Source organism: Triticum urartu, chromosome 4 (genome assembly GCF_003073215.2).
Source record: "Triticum urartu cultivar G1812 chromosome 4, Tu2.1, whole genome shotgun sequence".
NCBI lineage: Eukaryota > Viridiplantae > Streptophyta > Magnoliopsida > Poales > Poaceae > Triticum > Triticum urartu.
The window spans coordinates 578,829,918-578,855,182 of NC_053025.1; the positions used below are offsets into that span (position 1 = coordinate 578,829,918).

General features: G+C 50.8%; 2 protein-coding genes across 3 annotated transcripts; one reads left to right on the forward strand and one right to left on the reverse strand.

Annotated features, from left to right (window-relative positions):
- Positions 1-7,487: 7,487 nt before the first annotated feature.
- Positions 7,488-8,433, reverse strand: LOC125552850 (probable glutathione S-transferase GSTU6). The gene has a single exon (XM_048716546.1). The coding sequence runs from the start codon at positions 8,363-8,365 to the stop codon at positions 7,643-7,645; it is 723 nt and encodes a 240-aa protein (XP_048572503.1). The 5' UTR covers positions 8,366-8,433; the 3' UTR covers positions 7,488-7,642.
- An 8,648-nt stretch (positions 8,434-17,081) lies between these two features.
- On the forward strand, positions 17,082-18,815 carry LOC125552849 (salicylic acid-binding protein 2-like). Of its 2 annotated transcripts, XM_048716544.1 has the most exons (4): positions 17,082-17,563; positions 17,654-17,788; positions 17,949-18,240; positions 18,467-18,815. In XM_048716544.1, the coding sequence occupies exons 1-3, from the start codon at positions 17,177-17,179 to the stop codon at positions 18,231-18,233; spliced, it is 807 nt and encodes a 268-aa protein (XP_048572501.1). In that variant the 5' UTR covers positions 17,082-17,176; the 3' UTR covers positions 18,234-18,240; positions 18,467-18,815. The 2 variants fall into 2 exon arrangements, with proteins under 2 accessions (XP_048572501.1, XP_048572500.1); XM_048716543.1 differs by lacking the exon at positions 18,467-18,815 and having other exon boundaries at positions 17,949-18,398.
- Positions 18,816-25,265: the final 6,450 nt, after the last annotated feature.

The window sequence follows — 25,265 nt, forward strand, 5'->3', positions numbered from 1 at the left end:
GGGCACCAACATCCGCTTCAGCACAGCTTTCCATCCTCAAACTAGCGGTCAAGTCGAGCGTGTCAACCAGATTCTTGAAGATATGCTCAGGGCTTGTGTGATCTCCTTCGGCATGAAGTGGGAGGATTGTCTCCCTTATGCTGAATTCTCCTACAACAACAATTTTCAAGCAAGTTCGTGCAAGGCCCCATTTGAAATTCTGTATGGCAGGAAGTGCCGTATCCCTCTCAACTGGTCTGAAACCGGTGAACGTCAGCTTTTGGGTAATGACTTAATCACAGAAGCAGAGGAAATGTGCAAAGTCATTCGAGATAACCTCAAAGCAGCCCAATCCCGCCAGAAGAGCTACTATGATAGTAACCACCGTGATTTGGCTTTCGAGATCGGAGATCATGTTTACCTCCGCGTCTCTCCAATGAAAGGTACTCGTCGCTTTGGTATCAAAGGGAAGCTTGCCCCTAGATACGTGGGACCTTTCAAGATTGTCAGCAAGAGAGGCGATCTCGCCTATCAACTCGAGCTTCCTTCAAACTTTGCAAATGTGCATGACGTGTTCCATGTCTCTCAGCTTCGAAAGTGCTTCAAGATTCCTGACCGCACCGTCAACTTCGAGGGCATTGAGCTCCAAGAAGATCTCTCTTATCGTGAGCACCCCGTTGCTATTCTTGAAGAGACTGAACGCAAGACTCGCAACAAGTCAATCAAATTCCTCAAAGTCAAGTGGTCACACCATTCCGACCATGAAGCTACCTGGGAACGCGAGGATCACCTCCGTTCCGAGTACCCGGCGTTTTTTCAGTCCTAGATCTCGGGACGAGATCCTTTCGTAGTGGTGGAGTGTTGTAACACCCCGGATATGATCTACCCAATATGTACTCCAACTCTTGCCGTTTTCGGCGTTAAGTTATTTTATTTTCTCGGTTTTGGGTTTTTGTCTCCGTGTGTTGTTGTCGTTGTCATGCATATCATATCATGTCATCATGTGCATTGCATTTGCATACGTGTTCATCTCATGCATTCGAGCATTTTCCCCATTGTCCGTTTTGCATTCCGGCGCTTCGTTCTCCTCCGGTGGTCATTTCTACCTTTCTTTCATGTGTGGGGATTAAACATTTCCGGATTGGACCGAGACTTGCCAAGCGACCTTGGTTTACTACCGGTAGACCGCCTGTCAAGTTTCGTACCATTTGGACTTCGTTTGATGCTCTAAGGGTTAACCGAGGGACCGAAAAGGCCTCGTGTGTGTTGCAGCCCAACACCCCTCCAAGTTGGGTCAAAACCCACCAAAACCCTCTCCATCATCAAGAGCGTTCGATCACGATCACGTGGCCGAGAACCGCACCTCATTTGGATTCTCCTAGCTCCCTCTATGCCTATATAAAGACCCCCTCCTCAAAATTCGCGGATCCCCTCTTCCAAACCCTAGCCCCGCTCCATCCGTGCGGCCGGACAATGTCCGGGCCGCACCGGACACGTCCGCCCGATCCGCCGCCGCCAATCCCGCGCTGCCACATGGTGGGAACCGCCCCACATCGCCGCCAGCACCGCCGGCCCGCGAGGCCCGCCGCGGGCCCCCGAGCCCACTCCCTCCGCGCCGCCCGAGCCTGCCCCGTCCCCGCCCGAGCCGGCAGGCTCCTCTGCCCGACGCCGCCGCGCGCCATTGCCGGCCCCGCCGCGCCGGCGAGGCTCCGCCGCCCGAACCGGCCACTGCTCCGCCGCCCGACGCCCCGTGGCCGGCGTCCCTCACCGCCGCCGTCCGCCTCCTCTCCGTCCTCGTCCGACTCCGGCCGGCCACCGCGGCCACGAACTTCGGCCACCTCGCCCACCGGTGTCATCCCCGCTCCGGCGACCTCCGATTCCGGCGAACCTCGTAAAACGCGCCCGGCCAGATCTGGATCCGGATCTTGCCTCGGTTGACTTTCCGTCCCTAACCCTAAATATTTGGCTATGTTCATCGCATTGTAATTTTGCATCAGTAGCTCTGTTTTGGGCATATAGCATACCGAAATGTTCGTCTCAGAGAGCACATCATTTCATCTCACTGCATCATTTTCATTTGAGTTCATCTTGATGCCCGAAATGCTGTTAGAAGAATTCTATTTGAGATAATTGTCAGATCTGCTGCTCCAATTAGATATTTGTCATTTTTGCCATGATTATTGTGTGCATGATATGTCCCTGAGCTCTACATGAGTTTTGTTATATGTTTTGCCATCTATCCAGAGGTGCAACCCATGTATTTTTGTGATGTGTGTGGTGACTAGCACAAGCTTGCAAAGTGGAGCATTCGTTAATGCTGATTTCAGGGACTTAGCATTTCCACTAAGTCCTTGAATTGTTTATCTCAAATTGCCATATGTTCATGTTGATTCCTAGTGATCCGTGCCTCTTTTGAGGATGATCATTAAGGATGTTTTGTTAATCTTGTAGTGCTCTATCCATCCATGTTTTTTTTGCAATTATGGAGCACCCTAGCTTGAGTCAATCGAGCTCTACTTTTCTCATTTCGTGAATCTGGGCAGATTGTCTACTTGTTAGCAATTTTGCCGAGGATGTTGTAGTTGATCCGTGCATGCTATGTTATTGTTCTTGCCATGTCTAACTTGTATTTTGTGTATTCTTGATGGGTGTATGCTTAAATTGTCATGACTTGCTCTGTAGTGAGTGCATCGAGCTCGTAAACATGCCCACTTGATATCTGTTTTGCATGCTCCAGTTTTTCACCAAGTCTGTGATCTGATTATGGTTTTGCCATGTTCACATTCTTGCAAATGTATTTTCCGATCCCTTTTGGCTCAAGGTAACTAAGGTACTTTTGTTAAGCTCTTTGAGTAGCTCCATGCCATGCTTTACTTGGCCATGTTCAGGTCCTCTAGCATATAGTTTTCATACTCCAAAGTGTGCTACCTAATCTGAGATTCCAGACAAGTGTTAATTTCACTAAGTCTGAAATCTGTTTACCAAATACATTTTTGCCATGCTTGTTTGAACCTGTTAATGGATGAATTGGCCGTAGCTCAGTGCTAGTATTTTGTTAAGCATCGATCTCTGCCATGTATTTTGTTACCATGTTTGAGTGCTGTAGCATGTTCATCTTGTTGCATCTAGTCGACTACTTGCTGTAAATCGCAGAACGTGGTCATATTTGAATTGCTTGCCATTTTCAAACCGTAACTCCGATTCCGGCGTTCTTTATATCGTTTTTGAGCGATTTCATCTCATCTTTCCAGTGGCACACTTGGATTTCCAAGTTGAGGCCAGGTTCATTCATTCCTTGTCAAATCTTGCATATGCATCATATATTGCATCCCGCATAGCATACCATCTTTGCATCATGTTGTTTGAGTTTGCACGTGGTTGATTGTGTCCTTGTTGCTTGTTTGTCTTGTTTGGGTAGAGCCGGGAGACGAGTTCGCTAACGGGGAGCCCGTTGAGTTTGCTTTCGAGGGTCCAGTCAACTCTGACAACTTTGCAGGCAAGATGATCATACCCTCGAAATCACTACTATCTTTGCTTTGCTAGATGCTCGCTCTTTTGCTATGCCTATGCTACGATGACTACCACTTGCTTATCATGCCTCTCAAATTGCCATGTCAAACCTCTAACCCACCATGTCCTAGCAAACCGTTGATTGGCTATGTTACCGGTTTGCTCAGCCCCTCTTATAGCGTTGCTAGTTGCAGGTGAAGATTGGAGACCGTTCTTTGTTGGAACATTATTTACTTGTTGGGATATCATTATATTATCTTGTTATCTTCATGCATTTATATACTTGGTAAAGGGTGGAAGGCTCGGCCTCTCACCTGGTGTTTTGTTCCACTCTTGCCGCCCTAGTTTCCGTCATACCGGTGTTATGTTCCCGGATTTTGCGTTCCTTACGCGGTTGGGTGATAATGGGAACCCCTTGATAATTCGCCTTTATTAAAGCTTTTCTAGCAATGCCCAACCTTGGTTTTACCATTTGCCACCTAGCCTATTTTTCCCTTGGGTTTCCGGAGCCCGAGGGTCATCTTATTTTAGCCCCCCCCTGGGCCAGTTCTCCTCTGAGTGTTGGTCCAACCGAGCGATGTCCGGAGCTACCAGGGGCAACTCTGGGCTGGCCTACCCGACGTCTGGCTCATCTGAGTGTGCTCTGAGAACGAGATATGTGCAGCTCCTATCGGGATTTGTCGGCACATTCGGGCGGTGTTGCTGGATTTGTTTTAACTTGTCGAAGTGTCTTGTAGAACCGAGATATCGAGCCTGATCGGAATGTCTCGGGAGGAGGTCTATTCCTTCGTTGACCGTGAGAGCTTGTCATGGGCTAAGTTGGGACTCCCCTGCAGGGATTTGAACTTTCGAAAGCCGTGCCCGTGGTTATGGGCAGATGGGAATTTGTTAATGTCCGGTTGTAGATAACTTGAACCTTAACTTAATTAAAATGAATCAACAGTGTAAGTTACCGTGATGGTCTCTTCTCGGCGGAGTCCGGAAAGTGAACACGGTGTTGGAGTAATGCTTGCCGCAGGTTGCTCTCTAGTTATTCGTTCGCGCTTTGCCTCCTCTTCTCGCTCTCTTTTGCGAACAGGTTAGCCACCATATATGCTAGTCGCTTGCTGCAGCTCCACATATTTACCTTACCTTACCCATAAGCTTAAATAGTCTTGATCGTGAGGGTGCGAGATTGCTGAGTCCCTGTGGCTCACAGATTACTTCCAAACCAGATGCAGGGCCTGATGATTCCGTTCCAGATGACGCGCTTGAGTTCAAGTGGGAGTTCGACGAGGACTCACGCCGTTACTACGTGTCTTTCCCTGATGATCAGTAGTGGTGCCCAGTTGGGATGATCGGGACCGTGTCGCATGTTGGGTTGTTCTTTTATTTTGGCGCTGTAGTCGGGCCATTAGTGTTTGAATGTTGTAATGCTATTTATGTACTTGATTGACGTGGCGAGTGTAAGCCAACTATGTATCTCCCCTTTTATTATCTATATTACATGGGATGTTGTGAAGATTGCCTAACTTGCTACATTGCTTTCAATGCGGTTATGCCTCTAAGTCGTGCCTCGACACGTGGGAGCTATAGCCGCATCGAGGGCGTTACAGCCAGTGCCGGGCACGCTCCCGGAAAGCTGCTCGGGGCCTCCATCTTCCTTGCAAGCACCGAGAGAGCGGTAGAGAGGCGGGGTGGAGCAGGCGGCCGGCGAGCACTCAGCGACCCGGTGAGCCGGGGGAATACACTTGAAGCATTTGCTTTGACGGAAGCGCGAGTTTGTGCCACCAACCAGCTGCCATTGCCAACCACCGCCATTAGGGCATCTCCAGCCGTTGGCCCCCCAGGGGGCGCCTAAAATCGCCGTCTGGGGGTGAGCCGACGCAAAAATTGGGCCTGGGGCGAGTTGGTCCCCAGCCGCCGGCTCCAGGGCCGCCCCAGGCACGTTTTAAAATAAAAGAAGTTCGGCGAAGTTCGGCTTAAACACGATAAAATTCGGCCAAATACGATAAATTTCGGCACATTTCGGCGAAGTTCGCAGATTTTCATTACATAGCACATATACATAAACTAATCTAAAGGAAAAACTGGCTGAAGTCGCCGCCGTCGCCGCCATCGTCGTCGTCGGCCTTCTCCTCCTTGACGCGGGCGCCCCTGCTGGACCCCTGCCCGGCGTCGCCATGGCGGACTGGTGGCGGTGCATCGTCGTCGTCGTCGTCGTCGCTGTCGCAGATGACGACGACTCCGCCTTCATCGCGGCCGCGTCGACGCTCCGCGAAGCGAAGCAGGGCGGCGCACTGGCGCTCCTTCGCCTTCTCCAGGCGCTCCTTCTCCATCGCTATGGAGTCCCTGCGCGCCCATTCCAGGGCCGCGTCGTCGTCGTCGAGCTCCGTCGTCACCGGCGCGGCCGGCTCCTTCTTCACCGGCGCGAGCCCCGGCTCCGTCTTCACCGGCGCGAGCCCCGGCTCCATCTTCACCGGCGCGAGCCCCGGCTCCGTCTTTGGCTTGACGAAGCGCGGAGGAGGAGCCGACGAGTAGGCGCGCCGGCCGCCCTCGTTGATGACGATGCCGGCGCTGCGAGTGTGCCGGCCGAGCGGCGTCTCCGCCGCGGGCTCGGCCTTGACGCCGAGTAGGGCCGGAGTGCCGGAGGAGTGCGATGAAGATCGGGAGGAGAAAGAAGAGGAGGAGGACCCGAACCTCCTTGGCGCCCATGGCCCGGCGCGTCGGTGCTGCGCCGGGGCGGCCGCCCTCGCCGGGTACGCCAACGGCGGGTCGTTGCCGCCCTCAAGGTACGTCAGCACGCCCTCGAGTGTGCGGCCGGGGACGCCCCACCACAGGTGGCGCCCCTCGCTGTTCTGCCGGCCACCAACCACCGGCGCGTCGTTGATGGACGCCAAGCGCTGCTGCTGGCGGCGCTCGAAATACGCCGCCCAAGCCGCGTGGTTGTCGGCGGCGTACTGGGGGAGGGAGAGTTGGGCGTCGGTGAGGGAGGCGCGCACGACCTCGACTTCCTCGGCGAAGTACTTCGGCTTCGCCACGGCGTCGGGCAATGGGGAAGTGGGCACTCCCCCGGCGCTGAGCCTCCACCCCGTCGGCCCGGCGCGCATGTCCGGCGGCGCCGGGATGTTCGCCTGGAACAGGAGACAGGACTCCTGTTCGCGGAGCGAACGGCGGCCGAAGCCGTTGGTCGCCGCCTCGTCTCCGGGGAAGCGTTCCGCCATGGCGACGGGCTCGGGAGAGGTAGAGAGATAGAGGGAGGGGCTGGGCGGCGACGCTCGGGAGAGGTAGGGAGAGGGAGGAGCTGGGCGGCGGCGGGGGCGGGGCTGATGTGGGCACAGCCGAGTGCAGGCCACCGGCTATATAGCCGCGCCGCACCCGTGTGTACGCGTGCGAGGGAGGGGAGGCGTCGACGTGCCGTCCCATGACGCGCCGCCCGTGAGGAATCAATGGCAAGGCTGACCGGCGGCAGCCTTGGCATTGATTCCTCGCGGGAACCGAGACCGTTGGCTGAAGACGAGGCGCCGTGTCGCTGACGCGGCGGGCCCGCGGCTGTTTCGCGCCAAAACAGTTCGCCCCGGCGCCCCCGGGCGTCCCCCAGCGCGCCGGGTTCGGCCTGAGTCCGCCGGCGCTGTTTTCGGCCCAGACCGGCGAAAATCGGACTCCTGGGGACGCGACTGGGCCTTGTTTTGGCGCCGGCGCGAAAAAATCATTTGAGGAGACCTTACCGGAGGCGCGGCTGGAGATGGCCTTACTTACTCTCGTCCGACTCCTAGCGGCAGGGGCAGGGGCAGTTACCACGGACCCGAGCCGCGGACGCGGAAGCCCGGGAGAAAGCGTTCTGACCCCTCTCCCAGAGGCTGCAGCCGCCACTATCAACAGTTTGCAGTGATCTAGACAGTCTCCCCTCACCCTGAACCAGTTCACAGTGGATCCATCCAGCAGCAGGTGATGTCCAGTGAGAAACCTGATAACTGGCCCGGGATAAACTGCTCGCACATCTGTAAACCGCAGACCAGTTTCGTCAATAGATCCATTACAGTAGCAGTAGTATTACATCAACCCGCTGACACAGTACAAACAACAATCAAAAGGTAAACACCGGCCATCATCGGCCCACTTCACAGTCCACACACACACACACGCGCGTAGGTCATGCCACCATGCATGCCGGCTACTCCTGCTTGTTGTTTGATGAAGTTGAAGCTGCGGCGGCTTGTCCGTGCCTGATCTTGGCGAGCTCGACCACCCTGCCGACGTCCGGCAGGACCGCCCTGGCCGCATCAAGCGCGCCGAAACGCTCCATCCACGCCGCCAGCAGCGGGGTCCTGGCGGGGTCGAACACCTTGGCGCCGGACATGGCCTCGATCGCCATCAGCCACGAGTGCATGCTCCCCAGCGCGATGTCCACCAGCCCGACGCCGTCGCCGCCGAAGAAGCCCTTCCCCTTGGAGCACTCCCTCAGGGCCCCCTCCAGGGCCTCCACGGCCACCACCATCTCCTTCATCGCCTCGGCGGATCTGCCCTCCCCCGCCTTGGCCCTGGACGAGTTCGTCCACTGGGACACCAGCTTGTCGTCGACGTAGGCCGCCCAGAAACGGGCCACGGCGCGCTCGTGGGGGTCGGCGGGGAGGATCGGCGGCCCGGTGCCCGCGAACGCCTCGTCGATGTACTGCACGATGATCATGGACTCGCAGACGGGGACGCCGTTGTGGATGAGCACGGGGATCTTCTTGTGCACGGGGTTGGAGGCGAGGAGGAGGCCGCTCTTGTTGTGGACGTCCTCGTCGACGTTCTCGTAGCTCAGGCCCTTGACGGCGAGGGCAAGCTTCGCTCTCGTGACATACGGACTCGACCATGACCCCAGCAGCTTCAGCTCATCTCCTCCTTCGGCCATCTCTGACTGGATCGTGTCTGTGTAGCTCGTAAGATTTACCTTGTGTTTTGTTTGGGAACTTGAGCTGGGAGGAAGTGTATATATGGTGCTTGGGTTGGGATCGGGGAGGCGCGAATCACTCCATCCGTCATCCGTGATGCTTTTTAAAATGTGTGCGTACCGTCAAATCAGTAAAACTTCACAAATGTGCACACATCGCATGCTCATTTGATTATATTTTTACGAGGAGTTGACTTGACTAATCTCCAGATTACTTCGTAGTGAAGTGTTTTTTTAGCTGATTATATACATAAAAATGTATGGCCGGCTACCTTGGAAGCGAAGGCGAGCTAGGCAAGTTTTTTTTTTTTTTGAGAACTAGCTAGGCAAGTTATTAAACTCACACGCATGTGATTTTCCGTTCTTCATTATCCACATTATGTTGTTATTCAAATTCAGTATAAAGATAAAGATAAAGGCTAACTTAGGCGACGGGTCGGAGCGAAGCGTACAGGGCACCCATGGCCCCGGGCATTTTAAAGTGGGCCTGCTCATACTAGCATCTTCACCTGCAACGGTTTTTTGTGGCTCTTTTCTTTTGGTTTGTCCGGAACCGGATTTTTCTTGGTTTTCTTCACTTTTTCCTTTTTCTCATTTTTATTTATTTCCTTTTTCCTTTTTTCTCATGCTCCTTTTTAGATTAATGAACATTTTTTGAATCCATGATTTTTTTTCGAATCCATGATTGTTCTTTAAATTCTTGAACTTTTTCGAATCAACAAACTTTTCTATTGAATCGGCGAACTTTTTTGAATTCACAAACTTTCTCAAATTCATAGCATTTTCCAAATTCGCAACCTTTTTTGAATTCGTGGTGTACGTGCTTGAAAAGGTACACCATGAGTTCCTCAAATCTAGAACTCTATTCCTCATCCATAGACGCTTCGCCTTCAAATCAGACTTGCTCCTTCTCAAAACCGCGATTCTTCCTCGGAGATGATTCAGTTTCTAAGCATTGTATGCCGTAACTTTTGCAAAACTTTCTCAGATTTTAATTGCATACTCTAGGGATCATATATTGATGCCATGCCGAGTTTCATGTTTTGGGACTTTGTTTGCAGTTTTTGGAATTAAAAAACCAATAAGTTCCATGTTCAGGGTCGACTCTTGACACCCTTATGTTTGAAATTCCTTTCCTTTTCTCGGATAGGCCTAACCTTGAGCTCAAGAACACAAATATGATTTATAACCCATTTTTTTCAGCTTTCTCATGCACTTGCAGTTCAGTTTTTTAATATTATATTCATCTAATGGCTTAGATATAGCAAACAGAGCCCCAAAAATGCCAAATTTTGACATGGATCATGTAAGGTGTATCTCGATTCTCGAGTGTAGAGAAAAAAGTGAAGTCTAGTAGATGAAGCAATAGCTGTACCGCCTTCAAACCTGACCTGTTTCCTCTCAAACCTACATTTCTTCCCCGGGGATACTCCAGTTTCTAAGCAGTCCACATCACCATTGTTGTGAAAGGCTTCTCAATTTTTTACCACAACATGTAGGTGTCATATGTGGGGACCATGCTCTGTTTCATGCGTTTTCGGACAAAATTTGCATTTTCATAATAAAAAAATCAGTAAACTCCAAGTTTTGGGTCTAGTCTTGACACTCATGTTCACGATTTCCTTTTCTTGGATAAGGCCTAAACATGGGCTGCAGAACACAAATATGATTTTTCAACCCAATTCAAAAATTTCATGTACATGCATTTTTTATTATATTAACTAAATGCCTAGACATGCACTTAGTTTCTTAAATATAGCACACAAATCCCAAAAGATGTCAAATTTTGACATGGATCATGCAATGGTGTATCTTCGGTGTATAAGAAGATTTCAAAGCCAACAAATTATACACTGGCAGCGTCACCTTCAAACCTGACTCTTTCCCTCTCAAAACCAAGTTTCTTTCTCGAAGATGGGTCGGTGTCTAAGCAGTGTACGACACAAATTTTATGAAACATTCTAAAATTTTACTACAACCTACATGTGTCATATGAGGATACCATGCCACGTTTCATCCTTTTCAGACATCGTTTGCATTTTTTTAAATTAAACACTAATAAACTTCATGTTCGGGGTCGAGTCTTGGCCCCCTAATGTTCAAAATTCCTTTTATTTTCTTTAAACATGGACTCAAGAACACAAATATGATAACGCCTAAACATGGACTCGAGTAAATAGAGTGGGAGGAAGAGAAAAACGTCGAAAATAATAGACCATACATGGAAAAAAGAAAACAAATAATGTACAGAAGAAAACCAAAAGGTGATAGCCGAGTGCACTAAAAAGGCACTTGTTAAAGAGAAAGGAGAAATAATAATAATAAAGTGTTTGTCGAGTGCTCCAAAAAGCAGTTGGCAAAAAGAAAGGTGAAGAAAAAAATAAAAATAAAATTCTTGCCCAGTTCCAAAAAATGTCACCCGACAAAGAATTCTTTGGCCAGCAAAAAAATACACTCGGCAAAGAGTTGTTTGCCGAGTCCAAAAAAAGTACTTGACTAAGATAATGTTTACCTAGTACCCGATGAAATGTACTCGGAAAACAACCTGGCACTGGGCAAAGTTCCAGATTCTAGTACTGAGCCTCTTTATGTGCCATTTAGCTGATTTGGCTGGAATTTGCCATAGCCGCTAATTTTAACATTGGTTTATTGTGAAATGAACAAAAGGTTTTGCTATCTCTTAGGCTGGTTGTAACGGTGAGTATCATATACTAGTATTATGCATATGATACTAGTGTATGATACTACCTCTCTAATGCATAGTATCACATATTAGTATCATGCAGTACTCTATTTATTACCATGCATGACACAAAGTAGCATAACATTTATTATGATACGGTATCATGATATGATACTCCACCCTCTTTTTCTTCATTTAATACTATGACACCTCATCAAAATTGCCTAGTTGGCATGCATAATACTAGTTATGATACTACCATTACGACCAGTCTTAAGGAAACTTAGGGGAACAATTTCTAATGAAGTCATTATTACTGAGAACCATGCGTAGCTACTTTAGGATTAGTGCACAAAAGGGATGCGAATCTCCTGCTCTAATGACTCAGCATTTTCGTGCAAAAAAAAACACAATTGACAGTTGAACCGTTTCTATGCTGAATGAGCCATACCCACTTTCTAAAATTAGGCATTATCGCTAGAAAATCCCAAATTTTAATATTGATATTTCATTATTACATTAAGATGGTTTTGTAGCGAAAACTGTATGGTTCTCTCAGATAATTGTCGATCATCTATTTTGGATGGTGCAGGAGTTTGCATTCACCTTATTTCATAGAAGGCGATCATGTCTTAGTACATATAGACCATTCGTTCACCAAGAAAACACCAGCTATCATTCTAGGGCGAATAGAGTCAATCACTACATAGTAAAGTAGGAAGAAACCATTCGTTAGTGAGAATCAGGCACCATTCCAGAGCAAATAGAATCAACTACTGCATATGATAAATAACTACGATGCTTTGTATATAAATAACCACAATAAACTAAGTATTTAATTGTGAGAATCTTCCTATCAAGGGAAATAACTGATGTAATCATACATGATGCAAAAAAATATTAGTCGAATCATACACACTAAACATTTCATATCCAGAACATAAAAACGTTGAATCCTAAAGGAAAAAGTTTAATTTTTACTCAACTCCTATTGTTCATAGTATGGTCTGTGACCCTCAATTTACAGACATGAAGTTTACATGGAAATGTAAATGCTATAATCTTTTTTTTTGGCAAAAAAAAACACCTAGATCTATTAACCAAACCGACCGTGCAAACATTCTGGAAAAATAAAGAAATTACATCAAAATCCCGGAGCCGACCATTTTCTTCCTCCCGAACGGGCTGATGACATGGTACCACAGACTCTCCATCACTGGATGTTGCAGTATAAGTGCATAGCCTACCTTGTCAATCAGCTTGTGCATGCAACTCTACATGATTTTGGTGTTACGAGTTCAAGTTCCAGCCCGGCACAATTAACATAAAAAAAATTGCCGCCCACCCTTGGTCAACGTTTAGGCCCGCCGTGGGAGCCAACACTTGAGGGTGAGTCCACCTTACTCCATTAGCTTTGGTTTTTGGGGTAAACTGGCTATAATGCAGGCAATTCTACATACCAGGTTGACAATTGTTATCATTTGAATTCGTTATACTCATGAATGGTTTATGAATTCGTTTGGACAAAACACTAAATGAATACAAACAACTAGAAGTACACAGGAATGAAATTTGTCTACATTTCTTTTGTTTGTCATCTCAAAGATCTCTTCTCGGAATTTAAAAATAAGACTGCTTTGTCTTTGACTTTGCATCCATGATTGTTTCAAGCTTATCCTCGCTAGCTAATAAGCTACTTCCTTGTGATTCTTCCGATAAAATCAGGCTGACTCAGTCTCTTCGAAATAAGATGGTTGACTTCGCATACATGTTATTCGAGCTTATAATCGCTAATAAGCTCATTTCGGCGTGGTTATTCTTCCGATCAATGATAGTTTGTGAGGCCAAAGCTTCAAGAGCGGCTTCATAAATCCAAACGAAGTTACCAAAGTTGTCTAAGCATTCAGGTACTTTACCAAACTCGACTCACACGTTATGTAATTTTCCATCATATTGACTGTCAAATGTCCAACTCTGCACACTGATAGTTGCACCAGTCCCTAGCAGATTAAAACCATCAAATTTGGAAAGGCCATCTCATCAAATAACAGTTGCTATGGCGTCTACGGAGGTATGCGAAATGAGGGCTGAGCAACTGTTGAAGCTAGCCAACTGCACAAGCCCACGTCCATGTTCGTAAGAGCATCTCCAACCATTGGCCCTCAGATCGCCGCATGAGGGTGAGCCGACGCAAAAATTGGGTCTGGTGATGAGTTGGTCCCCAGCCGCCGGCCCCAGGGCCGCCCACAGGCCTGTTTGAAAATAAAACTTGTTTAGCAAAGTTCAGCACAGTTCGGCGAAACACGATAAATTTCGGCAAATTTGGGCATATATTAGACATGTTCGCCGGTTTTCATTACATAGGAAAATAGAAAACTAATAAACTAAAAGAGAAACTGGCTGAACGCCGAGTAGTTGCCGTCGTCGCCGCTGTCGTCGGACTTCTCTTTCTTGACGCGGCCGTCCCTGGTGGACCCCTGACCGGCCTCGCCAACGCGGGCGGGTGGCGGTGGCGCGTCGTCTTCGTCGCTGTCGCAGATGACGACGACCCCGCCTTCGTAGCGGCCGCGTCTGCGCTCCGTGAAGCGGCGCAGGGCGACGCACTGGCGCTCCTTCGCCTTCTTCAGGCGCTCCTTCTCCATCGCTATGGAGTCCCTGCGCGCCCATTCCAGGGCCGCGTCGTCGTCGTCGAGCTCCGTCTTCACCGGCGCGGCCGGCTCCTTCTTCACCGGCGCGAGCCCCGGCTGCGTCTTCACCGGCGCGAGCCCCGGCTCCGTCTTTGGCTTGACGAAGAGCGGAGGAGGAGCCGACGAGGAGGCGTGCCAGCCGCCCTCGTTGAGGACGATGCCGGCGCTACGAGTGCGCCGGTCGAGCGGCGTCTCCGCCGCGGGCTCGGCCTTGACGCCGAGCAGCGCCAGGGCACCGGAGGAGTGCGAGGAAGATCGAGAGGAGGAAGAAGAGGAGGAGGACCCGAACCTCCTTGGCGCCCATGGCCCAGCGCATCGGTGGTGCGACGGGGTGGCCGCCCTCGCCGGGTACGCCAACGGCGGGTTGTTGCCGCCCTCGAGGTGCGTCAGCACGCCCTCGAGTGTGTGGCCGGGGATGCCCCACCACAGGTGGCACCCCTCGCTGTGTTGGAAATATGCCCTAGAGGCAATAATAAATTAGTTATTATTATATTTCCTTGTTCATGATAATAGTTTATTACCCATGCTAGAATTGTATTGATAGGAAACTCAGATACATGTGTGGATACATAGACAACACCATGTCCCTAGTAAGCCTCTAGTTGACTAGCTCGCTGATCAATAGATGGTTACGGTTTCCTGACCATGGACATTGGATGTCATTGATAACGGGATCACATCATTAGGAGAATGATGTGATGGACAAGACCCAATCCTAAGCATAGCACAAGATCATGTAGTTCGTATGCTAAAGCTTTTCTAATGTCAAGTATCATTTCCTTAGACCATGAGATTGTGCAACTCCCGGATACCGTAGGAATGCTTTGGGTGTACCAAACGTCACAACGTAACTGGGTGACTATAAAGGTACACTACAGGTATCTCCGAAAGTGTCTGTTGGGTTGGCACGAATCGAGACTGGGATTTGTCACTCCGTGTAAACGGAGAGGTATCTCTGGGCCCACTCGGTAGGACATCATCATAATGTGCACAATGTGATCAAGGAGTTGATCACGGGATGATGTGTTACGGAACGAGTAAAAGAGACTTGCCGGTAACGAGATTGAACAAGGTATCGGGATACCGACGATCGAATCTCGGGCAAGTATCGTACCGCTAGACAAAGGGAATTGTATACGGGATTGATTAAGTCCTTGACATCGTGGTTCATCCGATGAGATCATCGTGGAACATGTGGGAGCCAACATGGGTATCCAGATCCCGCTGTTGGTTATTGACCGGAGAACGTCTCGGTCATGTCTGCATGTCTCCCGAACCCGTAGGGTCTACACACTTAAGGTTCGATGACGCTAGGGTTATAAAGGAAGTTTGTATGTGGTAACCGAATGTTGTTCGGAGTCCCGGATGAGATCCCGGACGTCACAAGGAGTTCCGGAATGGTCCGGAGGTAAAGATTTATATATGGGAAGTCCTGTTTTGGTCACCGAAAGAGTTTCAGGGTTTATTGGTAACGTACCGGGACCACCGGGAGGGTCCCGGGGGTCCACCAAGTGGGGCCACCAACCCCAGAAGGTTGCGTGGGCCAAGAGTGGTGAGGGACCAGCCCCTTAGTGGGCTGGTGCGCCTCCCACCAAGGCCCAAGGCGCAGGGAGAGTGGGAGGGGGCAAACCCTAGGTCCAGATGGGCCTTAAGGCCCACCCTAGGGGCGCCTCCCCCTCTCCCCTCTCTTGGCCGCCACCCAAGACCCATCTAGGGCTGCCGCCCCTCTAGGGGTGGGAACCCTAGAGGGGGCGCAGCCTCCTCCCCTTTCCCTATATATATGAGGCCTAGGGGCTGCCCATAACACATGTGATTTTGATCTCTGCCTGATGGTGCAGCCCTCCCTCTCTTTCTCCTCATATCCCGTGGTGCTTGGTGAAGCCCTGCAGGATTGCCACGCTCCTTCATCACCACCACGCCGTTGTGCTGCTGCTGGATGGAGTCTTCCTCAACCTCTCCCTCTCTCCTTGCTTGATCAAGGCTTGGGAGACGTCACCGGACTGTACGTGTGTTGAACGCGGAGGTGACGTCCGTTCGACACTTGGTCATCGGTGATTTGAATCACGACGAGTACGACTCCATCAACCCCGTTCACTTGAACGCTTCCGCTTAGCGATCTACAAGGGTATGTAGATGCACTCTCCTTCCCCTCGTTGCTGGTCTCTCCATAGATAGATCTTGGTGACACATAGGAAAATTTTGAATTTCTGCTACGTTCCCCAACACGCTGTTCTTCTGGCCGCCGACCACCGGCCCGTCGTTAGTGGATGCCAACCGCTGCCGCTGGTGGCGCTCGAAGTACGCCGCCCAAGCCGCGTGGTTGTCGGCGGCGTATTAGGAGAGGGAGAGCTGGGCGTCGGTGAGGGAGGCGCGGACGACCTCGACCTCCTCGGTGAAGTAATTTGGCTTGGCCACGGCGTCGGGCAACGGGGGAACGGGCACTCCCCCGTCGCTGAGCCTCCACCCCGTCAGCCCGACGCGCATGTCCGGCGGCGCCGGGATGTTCGCCTGGAACAGGAGTCAGGACTCCTGTTCGCGCAGCGAACGGCGGCCGAAGCCGTTGGCCGCCTCCTTGTCTCCGGGGAAACGCTCTGCCATGGCGACGGGCTCGGGAGAGGTAGAGAGGGAGAGGGAGGGGCTGGGCGGCGGCGCTCGGGAGAGGTAGAGGGAGGGGCTGGGCGGCGGCGAGGGGCGGGGCTGGTGTGGGCACAGGCAAGTGAGGCCGCCGGCTATACAGCCGCGCCGCGCCCATGTGAACGCGTGCGAGGGAGGGGAGGCGTCGACGCGCCGTCCCGTGACACGCTGCCCGTGAGGAATCAATGGCAAAGCTGACCGGCGGCAGCCTTGCCATTGATTCCCAGCGGGAACCGAGGCCGTTGGGGGAAGACGAGGCGCCGTGTCGCTGACGCGGCTGGCCCGCGGTTTTTTCGCGCCAAAACAGCTCGCCCCGGCGCCCCCGGGCGCCCCCCAGCGCGCCGGGTTCGGCCTGGGGTCCGCCGGCGCTGTTTTCGGCCCAGACCGACGAAAATCGGGCTTCTGTGGGCGCGATTGTACCGTTTCTTCGGCGTCGGCGTGAGAAAATTGTCTGAAGAGGCCTTCCTAGGACGCGGCTGAAGATGCTCTAAGGTTAGTGCGTATATTCTTTCCATATAAAGTCTAGCATTATTGCTTTTAGCAGCCCTTCAGTGCCAACTCCAACTAAACATGTTGACTTTGCAATTTGCGTGTACATGATTATTCAAGCTAGCACGTGATTCTGCTGATCGATGATATTTTGCATGCGGACCCGAAGCTTCAAGAGCGGCTTCATAAATCTAACAGCGCCGCCCGAGGTCTTTGACATCGGAGAGCCACAACCAACGACAAGCGCGGAGAAACAGTCGCAAAACCCCACGCGCGCACATGGAGATGGAGGCTCCGGCGGACCAAGCTAGCGGCAAGCACATCGTTCTGGTGCACGGCGCATGCGTCGGCGGCTGGGCCTGGTTCAAGGTGGCCACGCGGCTCAGGGACGCCGGCCACCGCGTCAGCGCGCCTGACCTCGCGGCGTCGGGCGTCGACCCCACGCCGCTGCGCGAGGTGCCGACGTTCCGCGACTACACCAAGCCGCTGCTGGACCTCCTGGAGTCCCTCCCGCCCGGGGAGAAGGTGGTGCTCGTCGGCCACAGCCTCGGCGGCGTGAACATCGCCCTCGCCTGCGAGCTGTTCCCGGAGAAGGTCGCCGCCGCGGTCTTCCTCTCCGCCTTCATGCCGGACCACCGGTCGCCGCCGTCGTACGTGCTTGAAAAGGTACAGCATCGAATCTGCAAAGGTACACCAGCTACCAGCTTAATAGCTTATTGCCTTTTGTACGACTGAATGTTTTCTCGATCTAAACAGTTCGTCGAAGGAGGAACGCTGGACTGGATGGACACGGAGTTTAAGCCTCAAGATCCTGAGGGCAAGCTTCCTACTGCCATGCAGTTCGGGCCGCTGGTCACGCGAGCAAAGTTCCTCCAGCTGTGCTCGCCGGAGGTACGCGAAATCATAAACCTGTCGCTCTGTTAATCAATCTGTTTGAACATCGGTGAAATGCTCCTACTAGGAAGCTGTACACCGACTGATATTTGAAATTGACCAAATACTAGAAATTAATCCTAGAGCTGCATGTTGTTTGGAATCATATGTATGGCAGGATCTGACGCTGGGAAGATCCCTGATGAGGGTCGGTTCGATGTTCGTGGAGGACCTGAGTGTGCAGCCACCATACACGGAGGCCCGCTACGGGTCGGTGCGCAGGGTGTTCATCGTCCTCAAGGACGACAACGCCATCGTCGAGGGCTTCCAACGGTGGATGGTGCAGAACTACCCCGTGGAGGAGGTCAAGGAAATCGACGGCGCCGACCACATGGCGTTGTTCTCGACGCCGGCCGAGCTAGCGCACTGCCTCGCCGACATCGCCGTCAAGTATGCCGCCTGACGATATGGTACGGTGTGGCGCACGCTGCGCTTGCTGGTCTATCTCTTTACCTTTGATGACACGGTCTCGTTGCCGGCAATAATTTGTGATTTGTCAGTGCTGTCTGTGTCCTTTCCGACCTTTGTTAGTAGTACTATTGTTCTATCTACTGCTCTTGTTACCTCATGGTCGGACCGGGTGTTTTGTCCCTTTAATTATGTTTCCTTGACAATTTTTTGTTGTTGATTGGATAGGTTTCGAGATGTTTCCGAGACTTTATATCGCACTAAATTTCAGAAAGATGATGTTTCAACGTCACATCGCATGGTGGTGCCAAAGTGAATTTCCGGTGGGTGACTCGTTGTTGTGATGCACTCAGCTTGCCTACTCGGATTTACAGAGGAGTGAGAAGATCAGGGGAGGGAGAGATACGGAGAGATGGGGGAAATGGTCTAGTTCTATCTGAAAACTCGACATTCTTCAAAATAACCTTTTTTGTAGCTTGTGCAAAAAAGACAAAATTTTATGCCATGAAACGCTATTTAGAAGCAGTAAAATTTGTTTTTTTACTGAGACAAAACAAAAATACTTTTTCACACAAAACTTTGTGTCTTGGACATACCTTTGCCAACATGTATGCATATTTTTTTTTTACAATTTTTGAAGATTACAAAACGTGTAAAAAGCACATTTTTTGAAAAATGGGTGCAGATGCCCCCGTGTGCAGATCGTGCATGGATGAACCCGGGTACATACGAACCCACTTTGGAAAACACATTTTGCAATATTAAAAAATTCTGAAAAAAGGTGCGCGCGGACATCTCCATATTCTATGTGTGTGCAGAAAGTTTCACAGAAAAATAACCTTTTTTGTAGATCGTCCACACTCCCGTCTTCACGCTCTTTTATCCCGTTGCGCTCTTGCTCTGCGCCATCTTCTGGGCCTCCGGTTCCTGGGCCAGGCATCTGTTCCTTCTGGTGGCCTTGGGCCGATGTCCAGGAGTAGGCCAGGTCATGACACTCCCCACCCCTTGAAATGAAAGAGTTTATATTTAAATCTAGTTCTTTTTTCAGTTGCCTAGTTACTTTTGAAGGTAGAGCTTCGAATACCGAAGCACATAATCTTGCCAAACACGCTGCTATGCTTGATCAGGGTCGCCATGTGTGGCTTATTTCTCCTCATAACCCAACTTGTATTCCCTTAAACATTATCGGTGATCAATAAAGTGTTGGCAAAATCTCAACAAAAAAAAAACCTGTCCCCAAATCGGCAGAGCAGGAAATTTTGCACGGTTTGTCTCAAAAAAAAGGAAATTTTTCACGGAGAGTGTACGCATCCTTCCAAGAATCATGTTGTTGGGAGCGTCCCTGCCAGCGTACCTTGAGTCACGGAATGACTCCGCCGCCCTTCCAAATCGGCTTGGACTGCATAATTGTTGCAGGTTGAAGGAGGCTCATATCCCGAGGAGCTGTCATGGTCGGATCAAGGTGATCCACTGTCTAATGGGGAGGCAGGTGTTTCTTCAGCTAAGATACATGTCTGACGCCATGAATCTTGGATGAAGGAGGCAGAGCAAACAGGTACGAGACAACCCCCACGCGACGAAGAACTTGATAAGGCCATAAAAGTTGACGGCAAGTTTATGATTACGACGCGACCCAGGCGAATTCTGCAAGTAAGGCTGCAGTTTGAGATAAACCCAATCACCCACTTCAAACGATCTTTCACTCCGGTGTTTGTCGGCCTATCGCTTCATGCGCAACAGAGCTTCTTGTAGACAACGAAGCAGTTTAGTCATAGCCTCCCGTCCATTTTTTTACTGTCTGCAACTCCACCAACTTCCCCCAAACTCGATTCTCCACACAGTGTGCTCTATCACGCTATGTGAAGCTTTTCACTGCTGTGAGCCGCACTTCGACTTGTGGTGAAACTTTTTCTTTATCAAGCTGCAAATAAACGTTAGCGAGACGTGCGAATGCAGCAGTGCCGCCATCGGCGGGGTCACCGGCCCCAGGTACCAACCCGGGGAGTTCATGGAGACAAACAAAAGGTGGCAGGAGGAGCGGTGCTACATCCCGAATGTAGAGCTGCCAGATCCATCTCGGGTCGGCATCGTCAGGCCATTCACACGGACCCCGCCGACGAGGCACAACCCCTAGACCCCAAGGAAAAATCCTAAGGAATCGGCGACATTTCAGAAACTGGCGCACAAGGTAGACGAGCTGCACGGTCAAGGGCTGATGCTTGTGCATGTGATGCACGTGGCTCTCATCCGAGGAATCCAACCACTGCAAGCTTAGTCTCACCAATGTGGGAGTATACTGGTGAGAATGACCCAACCCGGGTCATCCGAGGTAAATTCTTCGAGGGGAAGTCCATAGAGGATATGTTATCCCTCATGTCCAAAGGCAACGCGATGGACTTCCCAAACAGTGTGTCTGACGCCGGCTTCCATCCCCAAGAAAGGATAATCGAGGTAAGCACTCGCTCCTACTGCTTCTGTTTTGTCAATTTTCGCAAACCTTGGTTGATTCTTCACTCGTTGCAACAGCCGTGGCACTCATGGGTAGCCGTCCTCCGCTCACCGGCCCCACATCCAGGCGGCCCTCAACTAGAAGAGTTGAACTGGCTCTGGTTCGAGGACACCACCCAGACCCGATGCGTCAAACGCAACAAGGGGCATGTGATCTAACTCTGCGACCATGTCGGCGTGTTCGTGGAGGAGTCGAGAAGTGAGACCGATGAGGCCGAGCTGCGCTACTATTGTTAGGGAACGTAGTAATTTTAAAAAAATTCCTGCGTACACGCAAAATCATGGTGATGCATAGCAACAAGAGGGGAGAGTGTTGTCCACGTACCCTTGTAGACCGAAAGCGGAAGCGTTAGCATAACGCGGTTCATGTAGTCGTACGTCTTCACGATCTGACCGATCAAGTACCGAACGCACGGCACCTCCGAGTTCAGCACACGTTCAGCCCGATGACGTCCCTCTAACTCCGATCCAGCCGAGTATTGAGGAAGAGTTTTTGTCAGCACGACGGCGTGGTGACGATGTTGATGTTCTACCGACGCAGGGCTTCGCCTAAGCACCGCTACAGTATTATCGAGGTGGACTATAGTGGAAGGGGGCACCGCACACGGCTAAGAGACGATCAACTTGATCAACTTGTGTGTCTAGAGGTGCCTCCCTGCCACTGTATATAAAGGAGCAAGGGGGAGACGGCCGTCCTAGGAGGAGGGCGCGCCAAGGGGGAGCAGGACTCCTCCTTTCCTTGTTGGAGTAGGAGAGAAGGAAAGAGGAGGAGAGGGAGAAGGAAAAGGGGGCTGCACCCCTTGTCCAATTCGGACCAGAGGGGGGCGGGGCGCAGACCTCCTTCCTTTTGGCCTCTCTCCTCTATTCCCGTATGGCCCAATAAGGCCCGTATACTCCTCGGCGAATTCCCGTAACTCTTCGGTACTCCGAAAAATACCTGAATCACTCGGAACCTTTCCGAAGTCCGAATATAGTCGTCTAATATATCGATCTTTACGTCTCGACCATTTCGAGACTCCTCGTCATGTCCCCAATCTCATTCGGGACTCCGAACTCCTTCGGTACATCAAAACATATAAACTCATAATATAACTGTCATCGTAGCGTTAAGCGTGCGGACCCTACGGGTTCGAGAACTATGTAGACATGACCGAGACATGTCTCCGGTCAATAACCAATAGCGGAACCTGGATGCTCATATTGGCTCCTACATATTCTACGAAGATCTTTATCGGTCAGACCGCATAACAACATACGTTGTTCCCTTTGTCATCGGTATGTTACTTGCCCGAGATTCGATCGTCGGCATCTCAATACCTAGTTCAATTTCGTTACCGGCAAGTCTCTTTACTCGTTCTGTAATACATCATCTCGCAACTAACTCATTAGTTGCAATGCTTGCAAGGCTTAGGTGATGTGCATTACCGAGAGGGCCCAGAGATACCTCTCCGACAATCGGAGTGACAAATCCTAATCTCGAAATACGCCAACCCAACAAGTACCTTCAGAGACACCTGTAGAGCACCTTCATAATCACCCAGTTACGTTGTGACGTTTGGTAGCACACAAAGTGTTCCTCCGGTAAACGGGAGTTGCATAATCTCATAGTCATAGGAACATGTATAAGTCATGAAGAAAGCAATAGCAACAAACTAAACGATCAAGTGCTAAGCTAACGGAATGGGTCAAGTCAATCACATCATTCTCCTAATGATGTGATCCCGTTAATCAAATGACAACTCATGTCTATGGTTAGGAAACATAACCATCTTTGATCAACGAGCTAGTCAAGTAGAGGCATACTAGTGACACTCTGTTTGTCTATGTATTCACACATGTATTATGTTTCCGGTTAATACAATTCTAGCATGAATAATAAACATTTATCATGATATAAGGAAATAAATAATAACTTTATTATTGCCTCTAGGGCATATTTTCTTCATTCTCCCACTTGCACTAGAGTCAATAATCTAGTTCACATCGCCATGTGATTTAATACCAATAGTTCACATCACCATGTGATTAACACCCATAATTCACATCGACATGTGACCAACACCCAAAGGGTTTACTAGAGTCAATAATCTAGTTCATATCGCTATGTGATTAATACCCAAAGAGTACTAAGGTGTGATCATGTTTTGCTTGTGAGAGAAGTTCAGTCAACGGGTCTGCCACATTCAGATCCGTAAGTATTTTGCAAATTTCTATGTCAACAATGCTCTGCACGGAGCTACTCTAACTAATTGCTCCCACTTTCAATATGTATCCAGATTGAGATTTAGAGTCATCTGGATCAGTGTCAAAATTTGCATCGACGTAACCCTTTACGACGAACCTTTTTGTCGCCTCCATAATCGAGAAACATATCCTTATTCCACTAAGGATAATTTTGACCGCTGTCCAGTGATCTACTCCTAGATCACTATTGTACTCCCTTGCCAAAAACAGTGTAGGGTATACAATAGATCTGGTACACAACATGGCATATTTTATAGAACCTATGGCCAAGGCATAGGGAATGACTGTAACGCCCCGAGACCGATGTGTCAGGTGTCTTCCAGTTATTCGTTGTCGTTGCCATGTCATTCGTTTGCGTGTTGCATCTTGTCATGTCATCAAGTGCATTGCCTCATCATGTTTTCGAAACTTGCATCTGTACCGGTCTCCTCGTTCCTTCTGTTGTCCGTTCTGAGTCCAGACACACTCGCACGCGCCCGCGGCACGTCCAAATTATTATTTTATAAGTGGTCGGAATATGTTCTCGGATTGGGTTGAAAGTTGGCGTGCGGTGTTGTTATGTTGTCAGTAGACCGCCTGCCAAGTTTCATCGCATTCAGAGTCCGTTTGACGCCCCAATGGATAACTATAGCGGCAGTATAGCTGGTCACACGTCGGACGTTTTCGGTCTCCGAAAACCCTGCCGGGATGCATCTCTCCCCTCTTCTCTCAGACCAACCCGCTCTCCACAGTCCACCTAGGCCCAGCCTACCCCTCTTTGCGACGTGCATAGATCTCTCGTGCGCGTCCGAAACTTCCCCGGACCCGACCCGGGCAGTCGTCACCGTTGGGTCCGGATCATCATCAAACATCTACAAAACATCACCGTTTTCGTATTTGGACTCCCTAGCTATTTTATTCGTGATCGTCCGATTGCGGTCGGAGGGTCCTAATAGCCCCTAACCAAAAATCTAGTGCTATACTCCCTCCTTTCCGGTTTATAAGGCTCAATTCAAAAATCTCACCAACCAAAGTAGATGATAAGTGGTGGAATATTTTTTGTAGCTTGCAAAAGCACCCAATTAATGCTCTTGTTTTCCTCAAAAAATTATGTTTACGAATGCATTAATTGCAATGCATGCATGCATAAAGTGCATGCATTGGTCAGTTTTCTCTTAATACTTGCATGCAATGATTTAATGCACCTTGAAGTCTGAACAAGTGATGGGGAACAACCAAATTGAGCCTTATAAAATGGAAAAACTAAAATTTTGACATAAGCCCTATAAACCGGAAAGGAGGGAGTATATATAGACCAATCCCCTAGGCAGCAACCCTAAAACTTAGGAGCCTTGTCCCATCGAGCCGCCGCCGGCCAGTTTCCCCTCGGGATCCATTCCCCACCTACCACAGCCAGATGCCCGATCCAAAAATCCAGCCAGATCGATCCATCCGCAGCTTCCCTGCCTCCTGTGTCCTCCCGTCCCCGAGCACGCAACCGCCGGAGAGCTCCGGTGAGCAACAGACCAGCCGCGACGCCGCCCCGAGCCACTTCCACGCCATCTCTCGTCGCGCCGACCAGCAGCAAGGAACCAGCCCAGCCCGCACCGCCCATCTCTCCTTCCTCCTCCCCGCGGCTCTCACTCTTTTCTCTAATCTTCTGTCAATCGTTCCACATCCATCGCCATGGGAACCAAGCTCCGAGTACATCTCCGCCCTGCGCCAAATCCCTGTCTCCTCTGCTTCGAGCTCCATCCGACGAGCCGCGACGAAGCCGTCTCCTCCCGAACTGCCATGGCGCCTGAGACCTCCTTGCAGCACCTCCTCGCCGACCCGCCCTGGACCCGCTTGTCTCTGCTGCCGCCGTGCCCGCCTGGATCCAGCTTGGATCCGTCGCTGGCGACCAACTCCGTCCCGTTCCGGCCAGTTTTTTGACAGGTCCCCGTCGAGGACGTCTCGCCAAGTCCCTGCCGCCGTTGCAGGACGTCCCCTGTTTTACCTGTCGCCGGAGCCGCCGCCTCCGCCGCTCTTCGCCGCCTCGGCGTCCGCACTGCGCCGCCCCGCGCCTGCTGACCCTGCCGCGAGTCCCCAGCGCCGCCTCCTTCTGTTCGAGCGAGGGAGGCGAGCGAAGAGTTTTCTGCATCGTGCTGCTCTGCCCGAGCGCTTGCGTTGACCAGTCCAACGCCATCCTGGACGAGTGCCACTCGCCGCGCGAGGCCTTCCTCTGCTTCGCTCGCAGCCCAGATGCCCAGCGCCTCCTCAAGCCCAATGTGAGCAGCCCAGTCTGCCCAGTTTC